Source organism: Vulpes vulpes, chromosome 2 (genome assembly GCF_048418805.1).
Source record: "Vulpes vulpes isolate BD-2025 chromosome 2, VulVul3, whole genome shotgun sequence".
Lineage (NCBI taxonomy): Eukaryota > Metazoa > Chordata > Mammalia > Carnivora > Canidae > Vulpes > Vulpes vulpes.
In genome coordinates, this window is record NC_132781.1 from 26236780 (window position 1) to 26246914 (window position 10135).

Here is a 10135-nt window from a genome sequence, read left to right on the forward strand (position 1 = left end):
CCTCTCGGCTGGCCCTCGTTCCAGAAAGCAGATGTGAGAAAATGCAGTCTGCCCTCCCATTAGCAGCTTGGCGAGCCATAGAAATAGGTGACAGGAGAGTAAATATTACACATACATACATTTATATTTATGAAAAATTGGGAAAGAAGTGCAGCACAGTAGGGTATGCGGCAAAGCACCAGTGTCCTGCTAGAGTGTCCTGGCAGGCGGCGGGAGGGGAGGAGGGCTGTCAGACTTGGGGTATGGGCTCAAGACCCTTTCTGGAAACAAGGGGTGGGGCAAGGATCTGATGTTTGTTTCCAAATGGCAAGGTCTGGGGAGCAGAGGAAAGGAGGATTATGGAAGGGTGGCCATCCTGATGGCCACCCTGTTCTGGTTCTGAAGGACTTGAGGTCTTGGCAACAGCTTCTCTGAGAGGAGCCATGGCAGTGGGGCCAGGGGTGATGGAGCTCTCACCATCAGGTGGAGCTGGGTCTGTGCCAGAGTGCCTGTGTCCCCCTGCCAGGACATGTCTAGAAGTGGACAGCTCTGTGCGCCAGCAGAGGCTGTGAGGAGAAGGTGGGGGTCAGAGGTGGGAAGGTCAGTAGTTTCTCCGGCAGAAGGCAGAGGCCGGTCACCAGGACCAGCTGGGTCAGGACCTGTGGAGAGGCAAGGTTCGGTGTCAGGATTCCAACTACCCAGACGAGGCTTGCAGAGAAGGATGGGAGTCCCCAGCACTGTCCATTACCACTTTAAAGGGAAGCCCTGGCCCTCCCTGGCCCTCCCTGTGCAGATGGAGGATCTGTATGCCCGTCTGTGGGGACACGGTATCCCGGGACACCCTCCTCCCTTGCTAGAATCTCCAGAGAGGGGAGTGGGGGACCCCCCCCCCCACCTGTTTAGTGGCGGCCGGCTTTCTTGGACCTCTTGGTGGGGAACTTGCAGCTGCGAAAGGCATCTGTGTCCCGGATATGCTGGCCTTTGAACTTGGCAGGTGAGGCACAAGTGGCATCAGGGCGGGAAGTCTTGGCTTCCAGCCACCTAGAGAGAGAGAGTTGCTGGGCTTGGGGAAGAGGTGTGGGAGTGCTGGGGGAGGGGCAATCGAGCCAGGGGGGTCAGGACGGACTTAGCTCTAGGACAGCCTGGAACCGTCATCTTCACGTCACAACCCCCTAGAGTCCCACCCCTATTAGGTAGCAGATCTAGGAATTATGCCCCTGCTGTGTTAGTGCAGGGCCAGTGCATCTCCACTCCATCACATGAGAGCGGGTTCTGGGAGGAAGTGTGGGGGTGCTCTCACCTCCGAAGACCCCGAAGCTGGCAGGTGCACTTCCAGGGGTTGTTGGTGAGGGTAAGGGTCTCTAGGCTGTCAAAGGGGAAGTTGGAAGGCAGCTGGTTCAGGCGGTTGTTCTCCAGATGGACATGTTTCAGTGTGGTCACGCCCAGGAAGGCACCGTCCGAGAACTGGAGAGTGAGGGGGACAGGAGTGAGTGCCCAGCCTCTCCCAGCTCTGTGGCCCCGGAGGGCAGGGTCCTTCCCTGGATAGAAGCAGCGGCTCCTCAAGGAGACTGAGTTCTCTCTGGTGATCTGATCTGTACATCTACATATTGAGATAGGTGGTGTCATTTCCAAAATGCAGATGTGAGGGGCAGTCAAGTCTCTTGCCCAGGGTCACACTAGCAAGTAAACAGTAGCGGCAGGACCACACCCAGCTCCTCTTCCCCCTGGCAGTGCACTCCCTGCACAAACACTGGGACCAGGGAGGCAGCCAGAATTTGGTTCCAGCGGCCCAAGTTGGCACACCATGAAGCTGGTCAGTGTTTGGTGGGATGGGCAATGGGCCCAGGCTCCCCGAAGCCCCAGGGTCCTAGGACTTCCCCTAGCTCTGTCCTCACTGCTCCCTCTCTTACTGCTTGCCAGCGGCTATTTGTGGAGCCTCCTTAGTGGAACCTTTGGCCAGGCTGGATGGCTCCAGAGGAAACATTCTATTGGTGCCCACATCTTGGCCCAGTCATCACAGTGCTGCCTGGCCTCCCCGGCCCCAGATCAGTCCCTGCTGCCTCCTCTGCTCCCTACTAAAAGGCCACTCTGGCACTGGTGGGCCACAGGGACCTCTGGCTTTATCTCTAGAGGGACCAGAGCTGAAGGAGGGTGGGCTCCATCCCCCCAGACAAAGATTGGCTGCCATCCAGGCATGATTCTGCCCTCAACTCTGTGCCCATGGATCAAGGAGGGGTGTGAAGTTCCCTGGAACCACACTGTTCTGATGATGGTCTTCTACACCTTGCCCTGGTCCCCGCCCAAACCTCCTGGCCAAAGCCCCAGTACCAGAGTGATTTTCCAGTTCCGAGAAGGGATCCTGCCCCAACCCAAGGCAGCCCCACTGGGTATCCTATAGGGCAGAAAGGACTAAGCAGGGATGCAGCCAGGTGACAGGTCTGGTCGACCAAGGTGGGCAAGGGGCAGTAAGTGGTCTGGGGGACAGTGAGGCACAGCCAGTCTTCCCTGCAGGGAAGACACCTGGAGTCTTGTGCCAAATGTTGACGATGGTATGTGGCTCTCGTCTTTGGCCCTTCATAGAGCCCATAGGTGTCTTCCCTGCAACCCGGGGAACGCCCTGGTTCCCGAGCCCCACTCAGTTGAAATGGACCAGGGAATGCAGTGGGGTGTGTACGTGGGTGAACTAGGGGAGAGGGAGAACATTCACCAGGACCTCCGGAGGACATGGAGGAGGTCTTCTTCCTCAGCTGTTTGCTTTCCCCTCACCCCCCAGTCCCCCACCCCACCTCAGCACACATGTACACCCCCCACCAAGAACAGGGTCTCTTTGTGGGCCTGATTTGCACAGCTCCTCAGGAAAGCTTCTCAATAAACAAACCTTCCTTTATGGGGTGGTAAGTTTACTGGAGACAGGAAAAAAACAGCAGAGGAGGGATGGAAGGTCCAACAGGAAGAGGTGGCTCCTGCCCACAGCAGGGGGTTTGGGAGCAGTGGACATGCCTCCTAGGGGCCATTGGCGGGGCCAGGGCAGCCCCAGCTCCGTCTATAAGTAGGAATCCGAGGACGGCAGTGGCTGAGACTAGGGACTGGGGCTGCAGGGCGGGATTTAGGGTGGGGATGAGGCAAGATGAGGGACAGAGTTGTCAGAGCTCTTTACCTTAGAGATAGCCAGAGAGACAGAAGCAATTTTAGAGGTGAAGGGATGGTGCCCAGCCTCGGCCCCGGATCCCCGGTCCTCTAGGCAGAAAAGGAGCCAGGACAGAGCTCTGCAGCCAGCAGCTCACCTTCTCCAGGTTGGTGTTGTCCAGCCAGAGGGTCTCCAGGTATCTGCCGAAAGACTGGAAGGCGTTGTCAGGAATGCTTTTCAGGGGGTTGTGGGACAACTTCAGCTCTTCCACCACCCGCAGCTTGCTTAGAGCAGCTGCGGGGTAGCTGGACAGCTGGTTCCTGTCCAGGTAGAACTTGGCCAGGTTCTCTACGTCGTCCAGAGCGCCGGGCTGCAGTGAAGTGAGCGCATTTTCCGACAGGTAGAGCCAGCGCAGGTCCTTGGCGCCCTGGAAGGCACCAGCGCGCAGTTCCCGAATCTTGTTGTTGTTGAGCTGCAGGATGAAGAGGTTGACGAGCGGGGAGAGCAGCCCCCGGGGCAGCTCAGTCACCTTGTTGTGGTCCAGGTAGAGGTAGGTGAGCTCGGTCAGGTCATCGAAGGCCCCGGCGCGCAGCACACGGATGTCGTTGTGGGACAGATACAGGTAGATGAGCTGCTTGAGGCCGCGGAAGGCGCCCGCAGCCACCTCGCGGATCTGGCAGTGCTGCAGATGCAGCGACACGAGGTTGGGCATGGCGCGAAACGAGTTGGCAGCCAGCACCGGGAAGTTGTTGCGCTGCAGGTTGAGCAGCTTGGTCTTCTCTGACACCTTGGGGATCTTCTGCAGCCCCACCTTGTCGCAGATGACGTGCTGCAGGTCGCCGTGGCAGTGGCAGTTCTGGGGGCACGCGGCCAGTGCCGGCAGCAGGCCGGCCAGGAGGCCGAGGACGAGCAAGAGCATCGGACGGGCCATGGCCGGGACGCCTGAGGCCGGGGCCGGGGTGGGGGGCGGCAGCGGCGGCGGGGCGCGGGCAGCGTCGAGTCCTCGGCACTCGGGTCTCCCGCCCTATTTATACGGCGGCCCTGACCGCAGCCGGCAGCCGGAGCCAGCTCCTACGTGGAGCATCCCGGCCACCGGGCTTAACTCCCTCCCGCCCGGAGATGCGCCCCCGCCCCCGACGGGGAGGGGCGGGGCCCTGCCCCCTGCCCCCTGCCCCCAGCTGGCGACCGCGCGGGGCTGGCGCCGACCCCCGAGCCCAGGCCCCCTCTCTCCCCGCGCTCCCATCCTGCCCCCCGCCCGCCCCCAGCCCCCCAAAACCTCCTCTCCCCATCCTTCGGGGACCGGGGGCACGGGTGCGTCCAGGGCCCCGAGTTCACACCGGAGAGAGGAGGCGTTCCCGAGCTTGTTTGTTTGCTCAGGTTCGCGCCCCCATGCCCCCGCGCCCCTCTCCACCCGCTCGGCGCGGCGCCCTGGCCCCGGGGAGGCAGGAAGCGGGGCCGGACAGCCGGACGCGAGTCTCGCCGCGGTCGGCCGGCCGGCGGCGCTTTAATGGCACTCTTGTGCGGCGCCGGCGGAGCGTGAGAGCCGCGCTGGCGGCGGGCTCCCCCTTCCGGCCGGACAGCCGGCCCACCCCAAGGCCGCGGGCGCTGCTGCCCCCCCCCCCCGCCCCCCCGGGCTGGTCTCCGCCCTCCCTCCCAGCGCAGGGCTTGAGTTCCGTCGGTCCCCTGCACTCCTGTCCCGTTGTTGCACGGCTGAGAGCTAACCAGCAATGTGGGAACGGGGAGGGGGGTGGGACGACCCACAGAATTCGCAGACACACCTGAAGACCGCAGGCATGGAGTGGGGACAACTGAACAGCAGTCTCACCGTTTCCCCCTTCCCACCTTCCCCCTCCTTAATCTCCCTAAAATATCTCCATCTCCTCACCCGCACCCCCAGTGGTCAGGACCTGCCCCTGAGGGGTCTCTCAGGGTGGCGGCCAGAGTGGCGCCAAGGTGTACTTGGCAGAGGCCACACCTGGGCAGTGGCCCCAGGACTCTGGGGGTGGGGGGGCGGGGTCAGGTTCTGGCTACCAGGGACGAGCCAAGGCAGGCTGGGGTCCTGTGGGCAAGCCCTGCCCCAGCCGACCAGGTCTCTGTGTGTCCACTTGCCAGCCACGGTGTCCGGATTCCTGTGGAAAGGGAAGGGGAGGCAGGCAGGGTCTGAGCTCTGCGCTGCCAGGTCCGGGTTGTTGTCTGTGTTTGAGAGGGGGAGGGGCCAGCCCCGAGCAGTGTGCCAGCTAACACAGAGGAAATTGGGGGTGGGGGTGGCGGGGGTGGGGGGGGGGGTGGGGTGGGGGTGGAGAATGGAGGATGAACAAAGGTCTGTTGTCTTTGCTGCTCAGGAGCCTAGAATACAGGGTAGCTAGCCTCTCTCCTAAGACCTTTCACCCATTGCCTCTAGAGGGGGGTCACAGTTGGCTCAGAACATTCCCTGGTGGTATTTAGGCTCCTCTAAGGCTGGCTTCTGGTTTTCTGTTGCTCAGAATGTTCCAACCACTAGAAGTGCTGGTGGTGAGGGTGCCACTGGCTTTTAGATCCTTGCTTTGGCTATATTTTAATTCTGATGGAAATAAATTTACAGGAAAAAGCTTGGGGATCACCCACCCCAAGGCCAGGCACTGACCCCAGGTTTCGGGTGGGTGGATGGGCAGGTTCTATCTGTGCAGTTCCCAGTTGGGCCGAGGCGGGCTGGCTTTCTAATCAAGTTTATGGGACCTTCAGTTTGGAAGGAAGGGGCAGGGGATGTTGTAGTCTGAAATCAGGAAGGGGGTGGTCAGACAGCCTGGGGGTGAAGGAGAGAAGGCTGGGGTATTGGTAATGCAGGGAACCACAGGCTCAGGCATATGGCTGCTCCAGGAAGCAGGGAAAGAGCTCTGGCTAGAAAAGAATGGCTTCCTTGCTCTCAATTTTAATTTAGACCTGGGGCCCCTGCCAGTTGAGCTAGTCTGCTGGGCATGCAGTGCCTCTGACCCCTGACCCCTGGCCTCTGCTCACATGCCTCTTTTCCCACCATTCAGCTGCCTTCTACTTTCTCCCGGGTTCCTTCTCATTCCCCTTCCCCCTGCATCCTAGGGTTCCCTCCAAACAACCCTTCCCCAATCCTCCAGGTGGCTTATGGAACCACGGAGAACAGTCCCGTGACCTTCATGAACTTCGAGGAGGACACTGTGGAGCAGAAGGCAGAAACTGTGGGCAGAATTCTGCCTCACACAGAGGTGAGCCCCAGCCCTGGCCCTCTGGACCCCACCTCCTATCATCCTATCACTCAACTAGGGTGCCTTTCCTGAGGACGGTTATCACCTTCAATTAAAAGAGCCATACACTCGCTCAAGGTGTGCAGAGCTGCCACCTCCCTCCCCCGCACCGCCCCCCAGCTGCAAGGTCCTCCTCTGGCCTGGCCTGGGGCTTCTTCTGTGGGCCGAGGCTGGAGAGGGAAGAGCTGGAGCAGTGGCTGTGAGCAGCTGCCAGCTGAACTCCGCACCCTCCCTTCCTGTCTGAGGTGTGTTTTTGCCAAGCCCCACTGTCTGTTTCAGGGCAGCCAGGACAGCCTCAAAGAGAAGCCAGAGCACAGAGATTTTTCCTACACAGCTCTTTCTCTCCCATATTTCTCCCCTTACTCCCCACCTTCTGCAGAGCTCCTCTGTTTGCTTGGCGTAAACACTTAATTTCCCAAGCAGCCTGTCCCTCCGAGGGCCCCTTACACCTTGAAGGCTGACCCAGAGCACCTCGCTCTGAAATTCCCAGCTGGGGTGTCTTTCCTGCGCCAACACTGGTGCTTCATGCCGGCCTGCACCACCACCACCACCCCCTGCCCTGTGGGGTCACTGCCAGTGTGTCCAAGCAGCCCTTCTCCAGAGGCTAACCACTATCCTCTGTGCAGACCTCTCCTGCCCTGCGCCAGGGAGTGAGTGTGCAGTGACATTAGCCCCTTCCCATGTGTCTGACAGTCTCACTGCTACTTGCTGGGATGCCCAGCTGCAAGGTAGACAGGGGCAAGCCAAATTCTCCCCATTTCACAGATGCAGACACCGAGGCACACAGACTAAGTTTTTCTTGCACGTTGGCTGTGGCTCCTTTCTCTACCAGGGCTTTCAAACTCTGCCTCTCTGCCTCCTCCTGTTCACATGTCTCTACCACACCACCTCTTTGGCTTCTTTATTTACTGCTTAATGGGAAATAAGAGGAGACTCCCTTCTCTTCTGCACAGTTTATAATTCGTCAGCTGGCCTGCCCCTCTGCGGCAGCTGCTTCGCCCTCTGCTTCCCCAGCACCTCCTTGCCTGGGTTGTTCTTCCAGCCCAGCTCAGGTGTCTAGCCGGTGATGGATCCACTCCAGTCTTTGTCTCTCCCTTCCCTGGATTGGGATGGGCAAAGCCAGAGGGTGGAAAGGCAAAGCTCTCCCCATCCCTGAGGGCCCCCTCATCTGAGGTGAGAGGGCAGGAGGCCCCAGACTGAAGCTACTTGGTCCCAGGCCCAGATTGTGAACATGAAGACAGGAAACCAAGTAGAGCTGAACACACCCGGAGAGCTGTTCATCCGAGGGTACTGTGTCATGCTGGGCTACTGGGGTGAGCCCGAGAAGACCAACGAAGCAATTGGACCAGACAAGTGGTATCGGACAGGGTGAGAAGGCAGCTTGGGCTGAGGAGAGGCCGGGGGGCGCGGTCTGAGGAGGGGAGGTCTGAGGCCAAGCTGGAAATATTAAACTAAAACAGGGAGAACAAAGGGGCACCTGGGTGGCTCAGTCGGTTAAACATCTGCCTTTGACTCAGGTCATGATCTCAGGGTCCTGGGATCCAGCCCCACTAAGGGCTCCCGGCTTAGTGGGGAACCTGCTTCTCCCTCTCCCCGTCCCCTGCTTGTGTTCTCTTTTGATACCTCTTTCTTTCAAATAAATAAATAAAATCTCCCCAATGGGTAAAATGGGGATGCTCATGCCCTCTGCACAGGGACCCTGAAAGGATCAAGCATAGTATGGATGAGAGTGCTCTGGACAGTGCTGTGGCCTACACCAGCGTCTGTAAAATCTGAGCCAAGGCTCACTCATCTGTCAATTGAACAAGTTCTTATGCACCTGTCATTTGCCAGCCCTGTCCTGGACGCTGGCCGTCTGAGGGAAGCCAAGATGAGGAGGGTCCTGCTCTTATTTTCCGCATGTCTAAATGCCATGAAAACAGTAAAGTAGGGTCAAAGAAAGTGGCAGTGGTGGAGAGGGGAGCTTCTCTTAGACTGGGGGGAGTCAGAGAAAGCCTCTTAGAGGTGGACATGCCTGAATTGAGACCTGAATGATAAAAAAATAAAAAAGCCAGCCACGAAAAGCATATATATAGAATGTCTTGTTCACGCTATATCCCCCAGACTCTAGTGCGAGACACACAGTAGGTGATCAATAAATGTTTGATGAATAAGGGACCAAGCCAGTTAGATGAAGCAGAGGTGAGAGGCCATTCCTGGGCTTTCCTTGCAGAGACATTGCCGTGATAGACAAACAGGGCTTCTGCAAGATCGTGGGCCGCTCCAAGGATATGATCATCCGGGGCGGGGAGAACATCTACCCCGCAGAGCTTGAGGACTTCTTTCACAAACACCCGCAGGTGCTGGAAGTGCAGGTGGGTCACCCAGCCCAGGTGAGCCAGGTGAGCCCCCAGGATCAGGAAATCGGGATGGGCATGGCCATATCTAAGATCTGTTTCTGGTGCTGGAAGGTGGTGGGAGTGAAGGACGCTCGGATGGGGGAGGAAATCTGTGCCTGCATTCGCCTGAAGAAGGGGGAGAAGACTACAGAGGAAGAGATCAAGGCTTTCTGCAAAGGGAAGGTGGGAACGAACCTCAATCCACCCCAAGCTGAAGTTGCTTCATTCTCCAACCCGCTCTCCCACCGTCCCTGTCCTCACCTGCACCCCGTCTCCCTAAACCTATGACCTCGCCCAGCCTCACACTTTATCTCCCTCTCGTCTGTAGATCTCCCACTTCAAGATTCCTCGATACATCGTGTTTGTCACAGAATACCCCCTCACCGTCTCAGGGAAGGTGTGTAACAGAGACCAGAGAGGGGCAGGGGAGGGGGGGGCAGGGGGCTGGGGTCCTAGGTTCCCAGAAGGCCAATTGGCCCCACCTATGCTTCCCTCAGTGATGGGCAGAAGTGTCTCTCCAGGCTAACAGTAGGGTGACCACACAGCTCATCCTGGTTTGCCCCAAACCTTCCTGGCTTTACCCTAAGAAACTCCCCAATCCCAGGCAAACCAAGCCAGTTGGTCACCATTGCTGGCAGAGGCCCCGAGCCTGGCTCTCACTCTGTTCTTTTTTACCCTAGATCCAGAAATTCAAACTTCGAGAGCAGATGGAACAACATTTAAACCTGTGAATAAGGGATTGAGGGGTCCTCACAAGCCCTCCCTGCCCTTCCCCCACATTCCCATCTGTCTTTGTGACTTGACATAAAGAGCTTCTCTGTTTTCTTTGGTTGGTCTCTTGCTGGCGTGCTCTCTTGGCAGCTGCTGTGGGATGGAGAAGGGATGAAGCACTTTCAGACCTCCCATTCCTTGTCACGATGGTGCTAAGCACTTTGGCGTTCATTATCTACTTAATTTAATCCTCACTCACTGGATCCCTTTGAGATACCCACCCAAATTTTTTAAAGGTATACTCATTGCTTTTTCACATTGTCAGATTACTCCAGCAAGAAGTATTCCCCCCCCCCCTTTTTTTTAAAGATTTTATTTATTTACTCATGAGAGACACAGAGAGAGAGTCAGAGACACAGGCAGAGGGAGAAGCAGGCTCCACGCAGGGAGCCGGGGTCAGGATCCTGGATCTCCAGGATCACGCCCTAGACTGAAGGTGGCGCTAAACCGCTGAGCCACCTGGGCTGCCCAAGAAGTATTCCCTTTAAAACAATAAAAGCTTTATTAAGATATAATTGCACATACCATCCAATTTACCCATTTAAAGTATCCCATTTAATGGTTTTTAGTATATTCATAGATACGTGCAGTCATCCCCAAAGTCAATTTTTTCATTGAAGCATAGT

At 57.8% G+C, this 10135-nt stretch overlaps 2 protein-coding genes across 2 annotated transcripts in view; one reads left to right on the forward strand and one right to left on the reverse strand.

Annotated features, from left to right (window-relative positions):
- Positions 1 to 9567, forward strand: part of ACSF2 (acyl-CoA synthetase family member 2) — a 29871-nt gene extending 20304 nt beyond the window's left edge. Inside the window, exons 11-16 of the mRNA XM_025995875.2 lie at positions 6214 to 6321; positions 7577 to 7728; positions 8573 to 8714; positions 8811 to 8921; positions 9067 to 9135; positions 9419 to 9567. Coding sequence (XP_025851660.1) covers positions 6214 to 6321; positions 7577 to 7728; positions 8573 to 8714; positions 8811 to 8921; positions 9067 to 9135; positions 9419 to 9469 — 633 coding nt within the window. The 3' untranslated portion in view covers positions 9470 to 9567. The remainder of the gene's footprint in view (positions 1 to 6213; positions 6322 to 7576; positions 7729 to 8572; positions 8715 to 8810; positions 8922 to 9066; positions 9136 to 9418) is intronic.
- On the reverse strand, positions 104 to 4265 carry CHAD (chondroadherin). Its single transcript, XM_025995876.2, has 4 exons — positions 3264 to 4265; positions 1280 to 1443; positions 875 to 1020; positions 104 to 638 (listed from the first exon to the last, which is right to left on the reverse strand). The coding sequence occupies exons 1-3, from the start codon at positions 4035 to 4037 to the stop codon at positions 879 to 881; spliced, it is 1080 nt and encodes a 359-aa protein (XP_025851661.1). The 5' UTR covers positions 4038 to 4265; the 3' UTR covers positions 104 to 638; positions 875 to 878.
- Positions 9568 to 10135: the final 568 nt, after the last annotated feature.

What these genes read in the sequence shown, in the direction of transcription:
- CHAD (XM_025995876.2), bottom strand. Translation starts at nt 4,037, where the DNA reads ATGGCCCGTCCGATGCTCTTGCTCGTCCTCGGCCTCCTGGCCGGCCTG. An exon ending in ACAACACCAACCTGGAGAAG is followed by an intron (nt 1,444 to 3,263) that starts GTGAGCTGCTGG and finishes CTCACTCTCCAG; the next exon opens with TTCTCGGACGGTGCCTTCCT. An exon ending in CAGCTTCGGGGTCTTCGGAG is followed by an intron (nt 1,021 to 1,279) that starts GTGAGAGCACCC and finishes CTCTCTCTCTAG; the next exon opens with GTGGCTGGAAGCCAAGACTT.